At 35.1% G+C, this 17,380-nt stretch overlaps 1 protein-coding gene across 3 annotated transcripts in view; it reads right to left on the bottom strand.

Annotated features, from left to right (window-relative positions):
* The window catches only part of LOC122519235 (tyrosine-protein kinase Drl), a 63,028-nt gene that overhangs the window by 28,877 nt on the left and 16,771 nt on the right, over positions 1-17,380 (bottom strand). For 2 of the 3 annotated variants that reach the window (XM_043638575.1, XM_043638576.1), the window contains exon 2: positions 9,794-9,921. The exons of the other annotated variant lie outside the window; for it this stretch is intronic. In XM_043638575.1, coding sequence (XP_043494510.1) covers positions 9,794-9,921 — 128 coding nt within the window. The remainder of the gene's footprint in view (positions 1-9,793; positions 9,922-17,380) is intronic. 3 annotated transcript variants of the gene reach the window in all.

Below are 17,380 nucleotides of genomic sequence, written 5' to 3'. Positions count from 1 at the left end.
CATTTTTTCTCTTCCATCAAAAAATTGAATTTCTACGTTAATGAGACTTTTCTTCAATTAAAAATACGAAATTCTCCATTGAACGATTATCGAACGATTATTGTACTTAACGTACAATAGATTACAATAAGACGTATCATCGTTTCATGGCATTAGCAATTTGTTCTGTTTTGTAAATATATTATCATTTTTAATATGCGAAGTGTATAATACAATTTTTTTATACTAGCTTTATCTGTCTCTCTCTTTCACCATTTTGTTTGTTTTTGAAATAATACCCGATTCGTAATCAGCGATCTAAAAAAAACCCTCGAATACTAATTTTCAATAAAATCAAACTACATCTTCTATTTTTGGCCACGTTTTTAGGATTTAGGACAGCTGTGTGTCGGTTGTAAAATGTAGGTACTCAATTTGGCGAGCTTCCAGAACGGACAGATGTCCCTAATTCTACATTTGATAAATGACCGTCTGATCCCGACTTTCCTACGAGCGTTGTTCCATGCTCGTTTCTTCGACGAGCTGTTCTAACGCGCGGAGAGAAGAAGTATGAGCAGACGCTAAAGATCTCAACTCCTTTCGTTCCGAAAATGCGATGCTTCTTCGTTCTTGAAGGGAGAGTCTGTAATTATGCTTCGCTGGTTAGCCGACACCCAAACTTACGAGAACTCGACAACGCGACTATCATCTCGACAGAAATTGTAAGCCGATCTCTGCCTTTTCCAGAGAGAGAGAGAGAGAGAGAGAATTTTCTTTTAAGATCTACTATAGAACAAGTCTACTGTGAAAACGGGATATTAAACTTTCATCCTTTTCTTTCTTCCTTGATATTATCAAAGACGAGATCCTCTCCAGTTTCTCTCTTTAATGCCGTAAACGAAGTTTTGTCACTTGTTAGTAAAATAATTTGTCAAGTTTTTGCCACTACGCCAAGATATTATAATACGATTAAATTTGATTAAACGATACATTGTGTTGATAAGTTTTTGTAAACGATATATCTCTTGATTCATCTCACCATGTTCTACCAACGATTAACACAAACGGATTAAGATAATGCGTCGGACAAAGGCGAAGACAAGGAACAGATAACCATCTAGGACGATTTAATCTTTAGTCGTTTATTACCACTCCGACGATCATTGAAGTGGTTCCCCGCTCGAGTTCTTACTCACTCGAGATATTAATTCCCAGAGGGCTTGGTCGGTTGTTCCTCTTACTCAAAGGCATCGCTTCCTCTTAAATATTTCCACAAATCTTCTCTACTATCTCTTTCGTTTCGAGGTAACGCCGATATCCTCGAAATATAATAATAGATTGATGGAAAAAGACAAACAAATTCCGAACGAAGGATTCTATCTATTCGTCGTCCGTTCTTTTGCAGCGTTGATAGTATTAGAGTAAACGTGTAAGAGTTCAGCAACTATGAGGGAACCTATCGCAAGGACAAATTTCCTCATCTAACTTTTCGCAAGGAAGATGAGACGATCGCTCAATGCCAGCCAGTACTAACGCTTCCATTCACGATATAATCTCCACAGCCTCTTTTCCTTTCTCTCTTGCTTGCTCACTTTCCATGAGGGACCCCCAACACACGGACTTTCGCAAAATTAATGACGTAATCTAAGAGTTTTCTATAGAGAACTTTGCCAGCGTCTCTTCCACGTTGCCGAGATGAAAGGAATTTATAGGTAAGCTACGTTAAACGAGTACCCACGTGTCTTGTAACTTTCTTTTTCTCGCCCGAAGCTCAATCGACTTTAACAAGTGTCCGGGATTTTAGCAAGTAAGGCGGTTTTTCTAACAATCGTTATATGTGTGCCTATAGTGCACAGGGTGTTTTTGATTTATTGTGTTCAATTATCCGTCGAATGATTTTTCATATCTCAATTTTCATTAACTCGTTCTCACACTTGCATTAAATATATATATATGATAAGCGAATATACTGATAAGCGAACACAAGTTACGGTTTATAATATAATGAAATTTTTTCCTTGGTAAGAAATTTGTTACATCACCTTTGTGCGAAAAAAGATTTACAAACGCAACAATGCTTTAGAGCATTTTAATAATTTCATAAACGCGTCTCTCTTAAAAACGTAGACGGTATAAGAGTATATAATCTGATAGTGAAGGAACAAAAAAAGAAATAAAAGTAAGAGAAAAAGAAGAAAAAATAAGGAACATGAAAGAAGCACAGGCCATTCTCGCAGATACTCCTTTCACGTGAGACCGAAGAAAATACAGAAAGGATGGAAAATTGGGGCGGAGGTCGGTGAGCGAAAGAGGGAAGGAGGAGTGTACAAAAAAGAGAAAATAATGGAAACACTTTACGAACAAGTAGGCGTGTTTTTCTTGCCTTACAATAACCCCGTTTGGACTCCTTTTTAATGATCGTTTTTTAATAAGAGGCCGTTCAAGATTATCAAAGCTGTTCTCGGGGCAACGTTAAAAAGGCTGAACCCGCGTCTCAACATCTTACGCTCTTACGCTTTATTTCCACACTACAACGCTTTTACTATCTTCTTCTACTACGTCTTTTTCATGCCGTACAGAGTCAAAATGTTCTTTCTTTTGTTTTCTTCCTCTCTTTCTCTTTCATTTCTTCTTCGAGCCAAGCTCGATCGTTGAAAAAGTTTTATATTCCTCGGTAAGCAAAGAAATTAGTCGTCGTGGTTATCCTGTTCCGAGCTGTTTCGTAGCAGGAGCATGCAATTCAACGAGTTAAAATTGAATCTCTGCTAGCAACGTAAGCAGGCCACGAGTGGTAGTGGTTGTGTAGTGGTAAGTAGACTGGGTTGTTTCGCTTTATTCCATGGAAAATAGCTCGCAAAGTTTCGCGCGGAAATGCCGAGGCCCTTGACGTGGCAAATGAAATTATTAAAACGTCAACGCCACGTACCTCGACGATGAAGGCCACGACGTAAGTGAAAGAAAGAAAGAGAGAGGGAGAGAGAGAGAGACATCGAGAGAAAAAGAAAAAAGTAATCTAACGTATGCATTAAAACGTAATTTTACATCTTACTAAACCGACACGAAATTGATTAAGTTACTGCTTTGAAAAATTACATTTTATTATATCTTCCGAATATTATAATTAATCTCGATCAATGATTATATACATATATATATATAAATGAAGAAAATAGAAGAATAGAAACGAAATGACTAGAATCGAATAAAAAATTACGATTTCACATTATACAATAGAGAATTGAGACTATTCAACCAAAATCAACAACTTGAGTTGGCCAAAGTTGAAGTCCAATCGAGAGAAAAGGATAGATAGGATGGAACAGACAGGATATGAGAGGGAGAGAGAGAGAGAGAGAGAGGAAGACTGAGGTAGCAGTGTTCTATTATGCATGCACCCTCTAGGAAGGGCCTGTTTCTCTCTTATTCTATTTCTCTCTCTCTCTCTCTCTCTCTCTGTGTCTCTCTCTCTCTGTCTCTATCTTTCGTCGTATAGTCTCCCGTATACCTTAACATAATAAGGTCGTATTATGCAGCATATACAAAATTTCCAGTTTAAACGCAAACCACGTTCGTACCTTAAGGCCTTATACTCTCACGAACGGTCGCTTTTCTACGAGGAAGTTAAGCTACGAAAAGCGCAACTTACGTGACGCTGCCCTGTACCGAGTCTTCCAGCTTTATCGGAGATTATGCCGATCGTATTTTATTTTGAAATATTATGAAATGTCAACTTTACCGTTAAATTCTTTTTCTTTATTCAACGCTTTCGAATCATTGTTGATATCCGCTTGATCCATCTTTGAAATGGTAACTTGGCCTAAACACTCTCTGCTCTTCTTATTATTATCTTATCTTAACGATTTATCACTATATTATATAAGAGTTTTAAAATGTGAACTAATAATAATTGTAAAAATTATATTCAATTTGTATGCTTAATTACGTCAATCATAATAATAATAATAATAATAATAATAATAATAATAATAACGTTTCGAGATAAGGGAGGAATGCGAGAAAAAAGGAGAATGGAAGGGATGACATATCTCGAGGAGGAAAGGGAAAGGAGGCGCGTTACTCGTGGAAAATATATTTTCGGAGAAATTACACGAGTCCGGTGTCGGGTTACGGACGATTATGTCGCATAATCCATGGCAGGCGCGTTCATCGGTGGTCCGAGGGGAGCGACACGTAGACTCGGGGTGTCGGGTGTCCCTGCGGCTGATATTCCCTGTTATCCGAAACACGAGGCTGTTATCTCACAGGACTTACCATACGGAAGCCACGAAGGGCGTCCGTGGTGCTTCTATGCGAGTACACATCACCTGCCCTCTGCCTTCCCTCCCTCCACCTACCATTCTACAGGATTATCGAAAACGTACCGAGCATTAATCGGTTCGCATCAACGATCGTGATCTCGTCGAATTTCCAATTAATTCCACCACCCCCAAACGATATTAATACCATTAGTAAGCTCTATGTTTTCTTATTTCTTATTCAAATAATTACTGATTGCAATACATATTTAATATTTCTTCTTTTGCTTTATTTATCGTTAAATATTGGAAATATCTGAACGTTATATCGTTCTTAATCGTATCTCATTTATTTCATAAAGTATAGATACTTCTAACTACTTTTCTATACAACCAGGAAGGAAATGTTAATTCTTTCGATGAACCCATATTGATCTATGTTCTTTTATGAGCAAAAAAATATTCAACGAGAAGACAAAAGCTTTGAATTTAATTTTCGATCGATCCAGGGTCAATCGACTAACGACTTTTGTTTCTTTTCTGAATAAAATAATAATCCGAAAGTACGTGATTTCATCTAAAATATCTATCGATTAAATTGTAAATGGAAATATTATCATACTGGATAGTAATAAAAATAATACGATAAAGATATCAAAGAGAAGAGTTATAATCTCGTAATCGTTTGTAAACGTCAATGACCATCATTACGATTTCGACAACGCTATTGCCGCTGCTACTACCGTTTGCCAACATGCACGAAAATACGATCGATTATTTACGGCCGCAATTTAATTAATTAACGGCAGCCGCGGTAATCGACGGTTATACGCGCGCAACTATCAAAATGAAATATCGTAGATCAAGTATTTCGGCGCTCTCATACGCGTCGAGTACGACGGCAGGTAATAAATTCTTAACGAATGAGCCAACAATTGAAAGGATTTTTCTTTATTATTATTATTATTATTATTATTATTATTATTATTATTATTATTATTATTATTTTCTTCCCACATATAGATATAAAAAAAAGGTTACCCGATGATTATATTTAGATGACAGCAATAGACTGAAAATATTTTGTAGATTACTGATATCTTAATTTCTATTCTTTCGTTTTATCTTTTACGAGCTTTTCTAGGACAATATTTTTCTAACACGGTCCTTTCTATTTTTATAATTGCACTTCGTCTCTGTCGACAATCGTCATGATGGTATCCTTATGATTCTTTGAGCTTTTGATGTCGAAAAGATTAAAGAAATCAGAGGATTCGAGAAAAGTACATTTCTGCTTCTTCTACAAGTCTGTTCGGTTCGTAATAAGAAAGTAAAAAGAACAAGAACTAGGACGTCATGAAAGATCGATGCATTTGTGGATAAAAAGTAAAGATTGCGTTTTGGGCGAGCCTAAAATTCTTATATTACGCTACTTTAGGTTAATTATTTTATCAACAATTCAAACAAATATTAACTTGAGAAGACTCGGAAAGGAATGCTCGATCTATCTATAAAATCATTTAAGAGGTTTTAGCTCAGTCTTGAATCCCTACAAATTTTCTATCAAAAAACTAGAAATTATATAAAAAAAAAAAATAATTAAAGATAAAGGAGAAAAAAAAAAAAGATATTTAATACAACAACAACGACGACTAAATAGTAATTGATTTAATTTACCATTAATCAGAGTTGAAACGTTTTGCAATAAACTGAATAAACATGAATTCGGGATGATTTATGAATCATCCACTTGTTAAGCGAAAGCTCCTCAGCACTTCCTTCTCCCCCATTTTATTGTTAACACTGTTCTCCGCGAATAGTAAGACCAGGAGAAGAGAAAGTTGGAAGTTGTGTAAAATGGGGTGAATATGACAGGGGTGGATGGTCGGGTAGCCTAAGGCGACAATTACTTGTAATACCGTCGGTCTCTCGAGGCCGATGGGAACTCGATGGGGCGTACTTTCGTTCCGACGAAAGAAAAAAAAGGATATTATTGCCATCTAGGAGCAATAGGGCATACACGAGTCCCTATCTACGTTAGCAGAGGAAAAAAGGAAGGGACGCAACCCTGACGCAAGCCCTCGTCTTATCGTCAATTCGACGTTACCCGATCACCCGAACAGATCTTATACCCTTCGATTTCGGTTAGATTGAACGTCAGGATAATTGGGACAATTGGACGAACAGTCTCGATTCGAACCTGGCAAGGGAAGTTCGTGAAACGAGACCATTTTCAACGACTAATCTCGAGTAACTGTAATCCTCATAGTTTCAACCAATTCTATTCTATGGGAAAATTATTAAACGTGTATATAGAATATATCGTATTTTATATTCGTATATAGAGGATGTTTCACGTAACTAGTTTCGTTCTTTTTTAATGATATGAACATTTTTTATGAGATATACTTTGACTAATGGAAAAAGACATATGTCGTGGAAAAAAAATATTTTTCTTTAAGGACGTCTTTTATGGATTTTTTCAAAATCGTCGTTATTTCTTACTCTGTAAGCGTGTATTTTTTTTTATTGTATCTTGTAGCGAATAAAATTGCAAGATAAACAAGTCTTACTTGATTCGCGAACCTCGCTGAGAAACTCTGTTTAAGTAAAGTCTAACAAAATCAAAAAATAACAGAGTAAATGATTGTATAAAACAACATTAAAAATATTTATGCCTCGTATAATTAAAAACAATGTATATATTATAATTATATACATATACACAACTTTTGAATACTTTAACTTTATCATTTAAATAAACAGAATTGTTAAATGTATAAAAATATTATATTTCTTGGGGTACTAAAAATATAAGAAATTTTGTTTAAGTAAATTTGAATATCTCGTAAAATCAAACTGTTTGGAGTTAAGTCGGAATAAAAGAAAAGTAATAAATTGCTGTTCACGGAAGCATCGAACGACTTGTACGGATGACCAGATTATCAATACATAACAAGATTATTCGAGATTGTCTTTATCGATAAGAAGACAAAGATAACAACAAGGAGAAACAACGATGGTGAGTCAGACATTGCGGAGGGTACGGATAGAACGTAAATTACCACACGCGACAAGAAGTTTTCGTGAACAGAGATGAACGGATAGACAAACGATACGGCATGTGTAATTGGGGTTGCGACCCTGTTACCCGAATGGACACGTCCAACTATCAGATATATAGCTTTACGCTGGCAAATCTCATCCACACTCCAATTTGATTTGCCTATTTGTATATCAATTTCGATCAATTTTCTCCGTGACAAGCTGGTTTATTTGGCAATATTTTAATACGTAATGTATTTGCTTACTAGCTATTTCGAATTTTTACTATATTCTGTATCTATGTGCTATGGAACGAACGATATTCGACGATTTTCAAGGATTTAAGGATTACATGTCACGTATTATACATATATACAGGTACGTGATTATTTATTACAATTGTATATACCATATTTTACGTACAAATATTAGTTAAATTCATTTCAATTATTAGTATGATTATATTATAGTATAATTACACTCGGAATATATATCTGTTTTATTATTTAACGAATATATTCCATTTGCCGGAGCTTGGGACAGTGTTTTCTAAATTTTTAATTAATTTTAATAATAATTTTTTAATAACAATTTTAATAATTTTATGACTTTATTATTGGGCGCCAGTTAATTTGATAAAACTAACAAACTTTTAATTGTTTAAATCTTAACCTTCGGCCAACTCGTTTATTAATTGAGACAATCCGAAAGCGGGTAGGGTTAAATGACTCAAAAGTATCAAAATTGAAAAATTAATGGAAAGAAATGATAATCAAGAAATGCGAATAAATTAAAGGTAACTTACGTGCATTTATTAGGAACTCTTCCGAAATACACGCTGGTCACTATATACTTTACAATTTGTCGTTTGAAAAATGATACGCGTTATTTTAATTCCCTGCACTAATACCCGAAGAGTTCAAACGAGCTTGATGACGTCGAGGGATATTCAGTTTCCTATTTTCCTGTCATAATAAATATATAATATTTATGCACATTTTATGTTAATCCAAACAAAATAGGCAATATATTGGTATAAATGGTAATATATTGTACACGTATTGTTACGAGCTTTATTCGTTGGTTTATTTTATAATCGCTATTGATTATTATTATTATTATTATTATTATTATTACGATTTATAATGTTTCAATAAAACGTTTAAGCATTTGCTCATTGACATGAAATAAAATTGTAAAATTTGATTGAACATTTATTAAAGAGAAATTCGCGAACGATAGATTTTCAAGGATTCGACTCGATGAATTGAAACATTTTTTTTATTAGCTCGACGCGGTAGGAAGCAATCGATTCATAATGGGATGCAAATTGTGCCGTTCAAAGGCGAATGAAATTATTGAGAAACGTCGGTGCATTCGGCCGTATACGAGAATCGCATACAGATACGCGTCCTTGCATTTTCCTCGTCATTCAATCCTACTTCGAGATTTTTACATTTTACATTTCTATACTTGAGTGTAAATTTATAAGACGATCGTGACATTATTTCATACTCGTCAAAATTACGGAACGTTATCAAATTCTCAAAAGTTGTTTTAAATTTATATCGAATAACGAATAATTGTTGCAGTTATTTTTATATGTACGTTAATGGCGAATGTCGGGATCAGAGTATCCGGATATGATTAGAATTGGAAAGAAGAAAGATAAATGAAGAAAGAAAGGAGAACCGCGTAACCCACGACTTCCTTGTCTGGAGGTGGTTGGAGTGTTTTATTGGGAGAGTTCGGTTTCCTTGGTGACTAAAGGGGGAAAGTAAAATCGAGGCACGGACTGCCACTCTCTCATCGCTTGTTTGTATTTCATATTGATAGAGTATTGATATAGTCCTCGACCGAAGTCTCCACCCTCTCTCTTTCGTCGAACACCCTCTTGCTAAACTACCATGACAATGCTTTAGAGCCCTCTATACGCGTTTCTCTACGTGTATACATGTATCTACATATGTATTAGTATATAGTAACGTTCATTTCAACGAGCATACCATGACTTAACACTTAAAGGACCACCATTATCTCTCTTCATTTGATTCAACTGACCAAGCGAATATTTTAACATTTCTATGTATGCGCGTATCTATTAAAACAAGTGTATACGTAACGGTGTATACGTAAGATGGAAAAATAACTCTTACTCTAACTTTTTTCAAATGATCTAGCGTAACACGTTAGTACGTTATATGAATAATGTTAATGACGTATAATAAGAATAATTTGAATATACCAATATACGTATAATCTAAAATAAATAGTGGTGATTTTGTGAAACACATTGACCGACGATCGTACTTTAAATATTTATATTTTAATCGTTAACTTTACGTAGTCAAGGTCATCGACATTCGTTTTTTCACCTTGTTCTTATTATTCTGTTCGAGCCTATAATGGGAAAAGTATTCCTTAACAGCATTCCTTTTGTTCTGGACGATAAAGTTTGACAAGATACATCCAAAGGGGAAAGAATAAAGAAAAAAAAAACCATGCGTACATACCGGGTGGCCGGCTAGACTCTGCCAGGAAAATTCAAGATCTGCTATATTCGCTTGCACCGGAACGACAAAATTCATGGCGTACGCGTTGACCACCCCCTCTCTGACGTAGTACAACTCTCCCTCGAGTCCTGAAAGCAAAATATGCCAGAGAACGGATATCGATCGGACGATCAATTATGAAAAAGGCATAGGCCGGTGGCCTATGGGCAATGGCCGATGGCCGATGCGAGGGCAAAGTTCTTCTTCTTTCTATCGACTAACTTTTCCCTACCGTTACAACTACTACTACTACTAATCTTACTTCTTTAGCAAAAGAAAAACGACCTATCACGAACTATGCCACGTGCACCCCTTACCAAGGTACATACGTTTAAAAGGACGATGACCAGCAGGGTGCATAATTCGAACTTGCTTAAAATAATTTTATTTGTAAAAAAAAAACAAAATTTAGTATTATTATACTTATACGAGACTTAATGCAACTTTCAAGTATTTTCGTATAATTTTTCAATTTGTCTGTGTCTATATAATAATATTCTATTAAAAGGATATCGTCTAAATCTAACATTTCAAACATCACTTCTTTCCTTCCTTATCGTAAAAAGCAACTACTTATGGATATTATCACAGCGTTTAGTGGATCGTGAAATTGTATATCTCGAAGAGTTACCCAACGCACGAAATATCATGGATATTCGGCAGAGAGATTTTCAATTTCGAATCTACGAGAAAAATAAAATATACAAGGTAAAGAGAAACAACCATTAAAAAAACATACCACTAGACAAACTACTTCGTTTTAATATTCAACTTGAATTTATATTGCAAAAGTATTGGGACCTATACTTTTCTTCAATTATATGCAAAATTGTTAATTTCTAATTGAATTTAACGTATTTTATCATATCTGGAACTATTATTCACTTATTTCTCCGTGATATAAAAGAACTTTATTTTTTTAAATCTTTCATTCGAGATGTTACATTTTAAGATGTTAAATTTTACTCCACGTAATGAATAAAAAGCAAGGCTAAAAATTAGACAAGTAGAAAGAAAGAAAGAAAGAAAGAAAGAGAGAGAGAGAGAGAGAGAGTAAAGAAAAACTAACATATTTCCGTGTCTATTTCATATTTCTTTTCATCCTTCCTTCGTAGGATCTTTCTCACAGTGGTGTACGTGGATCATCATTTTAAAATCCCTTTTTCGTGAATTTGAGCGCTACTCGTACGCGAATACTACACGTTTTTATCTACTATCATAGTAGACATTCCCAACATTTCTTTCCACCCTTGAAAATTTCGCAGATAGATAAAACGAATAAGGTCAGAATTTCTTCAGGACGATCTCAGCGTGATTTGTGTCTATCTTCACGTATGACTACGCAATTCGATATCTAGTTCGTGAACGATATCCAGAAATGTTCCTCTAATAAATATATTTATATACAAATATATAAAAATATCTAGCATGTATAGGTTTACTTGTGCTTTACTTAGACGTATACTACACATATGTAAGAAACATATGCGAAAACGTAACCGTGACAACGTTTTCTCTTTATGATACCACGATAAGACGTTTTTGACGATATGAAATATTCCGATTTGAAATATACATATGTACATACATATATACGTATATCTCTCATATGTATATCTCTTGAGACCGAGAGAGAAAAAGAGAGAGAGAGAGAGGGAGACTTAGAGGAAAAGAAGAACAAATACTTGTAGTTTTTGGCCGAGCATATCTCGTTGAAACAAATCTCTCGTATAACGTCCTCTCGCACGAACGTTTTTCAAAGTATGCCCTTGGTGCATATATAGGGATACAGACTTAAATATTCCGCTTGTTTCGAAAAAAAGAATGACATCATTTTACTTCCTTCTTTCTCAACCATAGATAGATAATTTTGTATCCAATTATTAGTATTGATGCAACGATATGTAGGAAATTGTGAGAGACAGAGAGATAGAACGCAATCGTCCGTTGTTTACGATCTGCTTTGAAAATGTAAATAGATATATATATATCTAGAATAAGGCAAAGACATTCTCCTTATGAGTTTAAATAGATATTTATAGAATAGGAAAAGACGTTATTCTAAAAAATAGAGCTGTAAGAGATATAGACGAAGTCGGAGAGTGCGATGAAATAATATATTTTTGTTTCAAATAAAGTAAAAGGATCTTTAATCAATACCCTTTAGTAAACCCCGATTCCTACAGATATCTCCCGCCACATGAAAAGATAGATAAAATATAATATAATTATTCTTTATTTGAATATAAATCGTAAACATGTAAATAATTCACATATTATTTCGTTAAACGGTGAATTTTGTAACGATAAGCCAAGATGCATAATATACGTATAATAATTTGTCTTTAATATTCACCGTTCGAGTTGAAATTTGATAAAAACATTTGATAAAAATACGATGGAAAATGTTTACTTCCTATTTGATATTGATATTAAAAAATGTGTATATTCTCTTCGTATATCTTTAACTGAAAGTAAATGGAAAAAGTAAAGAGTACTTAATAAATGTAACGATTTGGTGTTTTAAACTGTTGTAACAAGTTGTCGATGAAGCGAAGAGTAGACATCCATTTATTAAGTCGCAAATGTTCTCACGCGAATGACATTCGTCATTCGAAACTCGAACTGCTTAAGCCTAGTCGATGTCGCTTCGGTTTTCTCGCGTGACGAAACTTTAGAGGAGCAATCTAAAGTTTCCGTCTGCTTCCGCCATTTCGTATGATCTCTCCGTGACTGCTATTTCTATTTCACGCTTCGCCGTAGAAACAACGGGCCACTATTAATTTTCCTCTCTGCTTTCACGTTACTGTATGTATATATATATATGTATACTTATATACATTAGTATTCGCTTTCCCCCGCTTCTCTTAACAAATAAATATTATATTTATGATAATTTCGAATCTTAGAATTACTCGAACATAATGGTAAATAATTCAATATTACTTGTAAGAACAACAAAGTGTTATTTTGTTATGCTGTGTTGTTATCTACATAAAAAAAGAAATAAAAAAAAGAAAGGTTACACGCTTGAGCGTGTCTCGAATACTCATGTCGATAGTTATAAGACGATGACAAAAGGGAAGTTAAGCGTTAAGGGAAACGTTAAGAAGATTAAGAAACTTTCTACTCCATAGTTCGTAGTCTTCCAGAAGAAAGACAAACACGAAGGAGCAAAGAAAACGATAAGATCCCTACCCTCTTTATTCACTCTGAGCTTTAAGCGAAGGCATCGCGAGAAACAAATTAATTTCCGCTTACCTCGAGACGTTTTCACCCTTGTTAATTACGAGCCTCGTCTATCTCACAATCCCACACAATTCTATAGAAACCCTGACGCGACCCTGACGCACCTCAAATTTCGATATCTATCCTACTTTCGTTTCACAATGTTAAACGGCATTCATTTTTCACGAACGCAAAAATGTTTATTCTGCGTGTTATTTATAAAATGAAATATGTAATTAACAATTATTAAAAGTTTAATGAAACATCACGCGGTGGTATTTATTGCCGAATAAATGCTATTAAAGATTCATTTTGCAGTAGTATGAATTAAAGTTGGACAGGTTATATAAAACCCTTTAAAAAGAAGCAGTTATATATTCAAATAAATTTATTGCTGCAAAAATTTGAAAAGTTACGAAGCTATTACCCATAATATATCAATCCATTATTATATTATTTCCAATATTATTCGCCATTCTGAATAACAATATAAATACAAAATATACATTTTATCGTATTCTTTCAGAAAAATAAATTAATATCCTTTTATGATTGATTAATATTATAATTAAGATATAATTTACCACAAGTGGAATGTAAATAACTATTTATGTAATAACTTGGACGGTCCACGGGGAATCGTAGGAAAGGATTGGTTACGAAAAAAAAATAGAAAAAATAAGACGATAGAGAAGAACTCGTTCGCGATATGAGGTTGGTTCCAACGGAGGGAAGAAAAAATATATATATATCCACGAGATAAATCTTGGATGATCCCAAGAGAGGTAAAAGTCTGTGGACCGGCTAACTTCGGCTGGGATTAAGTTCCGTAATGCTAAGATGGTTCCACTGGTGCTACAAATGAACGTAATCCTGTTACAGGGCGATATAAAACCTCGTAAGGTTTCGTTGTCCTCGACTAAACCGTACTAATCCACTGCATTTTCCTCTTCTTTCTTTTACTACACTTTTACATCTACAAAACGGCTTTTCAATTTGACCAGGTATATCCGAAAGAAGATATTTCGAAAATGTTTTGACGTGTTTCAACTATTTCGTTAGAAAACGTGACAGTAAAAATATTAAAAAAATCATCGAGGAGACTAATCAATTCGTATTTTGAAGAGTAGAAAATAGGGGGAAGAGGGCTCTCTCTCTCTTTGTGTGAAATTTTGCAAATAGCATTCTTGCGAGAGGAATCACGATCGTATCCATCAAGGCCAAGCATATCTTTGAAAAACACTCGGCTTCGTAAGTCGCGGACCGATCTATCAATTTACTTGCGGAGAATGCCAAAGGGAAAAATGAGAAAGAAGAAAAGGAAGAGAGAAAAAAGGGTGTCCCGTTTTCCGAGATATTCCCATGAGACAAGTGAAGAGGAACTTGGGGGATGGGTACCGAAGACCCTACACCAACCAGGCTATAGGAAGATGGGTTATGTGTACCTCTCCAAGGCGAGAGTTCAGTGGTCGGACTAGACCGACTCCTGCTAAGTAGAAAATCGTGTCTGGCATATGAACAGACGGGCGGACGGGTGTTAGGATGGGTCTTCGACCATCGTTGTTGGTCGCTGCAGAAGACCGCTAATGTTGCTTTGGGTGTGCCAGTGGAACGTCCATAAACGCATTACTCTTCTCAAATTTCATCGAGTAAACCCCTCTCCAACCATGTAACATCGATTACTAAATCTTCTAAACAAAATAAATATACTTTTCATCACCGATTTTTCATTAAACGCGTATAATCTATTTTTTATTATAGTGTTATTATTCGTTTGTTCAGGAATAAAGTACGTTTTAGAATAAAACTTTGATCTTTTTATAATATCGAATTTTTTCATGATAAATATCATAATAAAAGTCCAATTAGAAGAGTTAGTAAGAATAATATGATAAATAAAATAATTATGCGAGCTAACTCGTTAACTATGAACTATAATATTATTAAAAAAGAACTTGCTACGTCGCATGGTATATCGCATATGCACGTAGAATACCATTTATCGAACTGAAAAAAGAAAAAAAAAACAAAGTTTACCAAAATTCGTAATACTTTGTAGAATACATTTTACAAGGAAAATTTAGAATGGTTTTGAGATCGGTTACGCATGACGAGTGTACTTTCCGCGACCGAGCGCGCATGTAAAAAAAAAAAAAGAACAACAAGAGGAGGAAAAAGAATGATGACGAATAAATAAACAAATACAAATAGATAGAACGAGAGAGGACGAGAGGAGAGTACTTTCACGTTAACGAGAATCTGAGCGAACGTGCGCGCTTACGATGCGTCATCGGTGTGTTGGCGAACGGAACGTTTGATCTCTTCACCCCCTTTACCCTCGCACCAACTCGTTTCGCTTTTGTTTACGTTAATTCTGAAAACCCCGCTATGAACGTCTCTACCGAGCTTTTATCCGAGGGATTATAAATGGAGCTCTCCCCCAACCCTTCCCCCACCCCCTTTCTCACTCTCTCTCTCTCTCTCTCACTATCCTTTTTTTTTTACCCTCGTCATCTCTTATCGTACGACCGAAAGAATTATCCCGCGTTTGTTCATTTACTTTGCATCAACGCGCTGCATTCGCGTTTTCGTTGTATCATTTAATGTGCTTTGTCGAAAGACTAAAAAAACAACTACCTATAACGTGTATGTAGCATTTAAAGAGAGAACAAGAAGAAAATAGATCATTCTCTCCAATAACGTTTAATCAAGTGATAAAGTTTTATTGAGTTTAACAGTTATTCACCTTTTTTCATTCAATCTCTCGATTCTAATACTTTTCTAACTAACTAAAGTTATATGACACATATATCGTATATGTATATGTGCGTGTAAACAGTCAGGGAACATTACCTCTTCGATCTAGCTAAAGTTCAACACGTGAAATTGACAAAAGAGAGAGAGGGAGAGAGAGGGGAGGAGGGAAGGAAAGAGACAGAAGGGAAATCTCATCCCCGTTGAGTTCAACTCTCATAGTGAGATCGAATTAGCACAGGGATCGACATTGTATCGCAGTCTGATGCGACGTCAAATTGAATTTGTAATGTAACGCTCGCGCGCGCGCGAGCGTTGTTCGCGAGTTCGAGAGTATAGTAATGCGTACGCCCTATGTAACATTGTTCTAACAAGCGTTTTCTCTACACGCGCTTACTTTGCTAATTGAATTTTCCGTTAATTGCGAGAGTCATGTTAAATTTGACTCATTGTAAATTCGCTAATTTCTACGATCTCGTGTGTTAAAACAATTTTTTTAAATATAAAATATGGGTTTCGCGCATTCATCGATATCGTTCTATGCAAAATGATTTATATTCGAACTAAATTACATATGCCTTAATCACATAATTCGTGCAAATGCGTTACGATTAATAAATTAAATGAAACGAATTTTTGATACGAAATGCATGAAGGGATATTAATTGTCGTCAAATCGATCTACGTTAACTGTTTTGCAAAAAGCAGCTATTTTTTTTTATCGAAATAACATTAATTTCCGGTGGATACGGGGTCGCTTAGTAATATATTTATTTATGTTTATATTAATGCATATCTAACAAGAGTAATTGTTATTGATAAAATCGACTATGATACATCGAGCGTAGAAAATATACACGCGCGATATATTTTCTTAAGCGAGATTACAGGCAACTCAGCATGAGTTCGACGTTCTCGAACACGAAATAGATACTGGAAACAGAATAAAAAGAAGAAGAAAAGGAAGAAGGGGCAGAGGAAAGGGAAAGGAACGCAAACCATGGAAGTTCCCGAAGATTTCGATTAGGGTCAGGAGCTAAGGTAAACACATTAAGGATACAACATCCTGTAGGAAACACATCCTGGTAGTAGGAATGGGTAGGAGTTGGCGCCCCGGGGGTACGATCGAGTGAACCGGAAATTTGAACGTCTCGAAAATCGACGACGTTCATCGAAGCCAGAGGAAAATGTTTAGCGAAGCAGATAAAATGAGACGTTTAATCTCCCAGCTTGTACTCTTAGTATCTATCTATATAGGCCTACCTATAGGCACGCCCTTTAGCGTCTCGCTTTTTTTTCTTTCTATACCTGTCAATGCCAATCGATTATCAACATAAACTTTCGTTTATACTTCCGTCCGTACTTGCGTTTATAATCATAAATCTTGATTATCGTGTCTCATTCGTTAAACGCTTAAAATTTATCACTCATATTAGATTAAAGAAGAATTCGATAAAAGAAAAAATGAAGTTAGACAGATGGAGAAGAAAGGCTACGGCGATATTCGCAAGGTCTATACTACGACAAAACTTGAATCTCTTCGTGTCTCTGGAGTGTTCTCCGATC

Source organism: Polistes fuscatus, unplaced genomic scaffold (assembly GCF_010416935.1).
Source record: "Polistes fuscatus isolate 324 unplaced genomic scaffold, CU_Pfus_HIC Scaffold3, whole genome shotgun sequence".
NCBI classification, from domain to species: Eukaryota; Metazoa; Arthropoda; class Insecta; order Hymenoptera; family Vespidae; genus Polistes; species Polistes fuscatus.
Note: the sequence above shows the minus strand (reverse complement) of the source record. Positions and strands in the feature narration are given on the sequence as shown.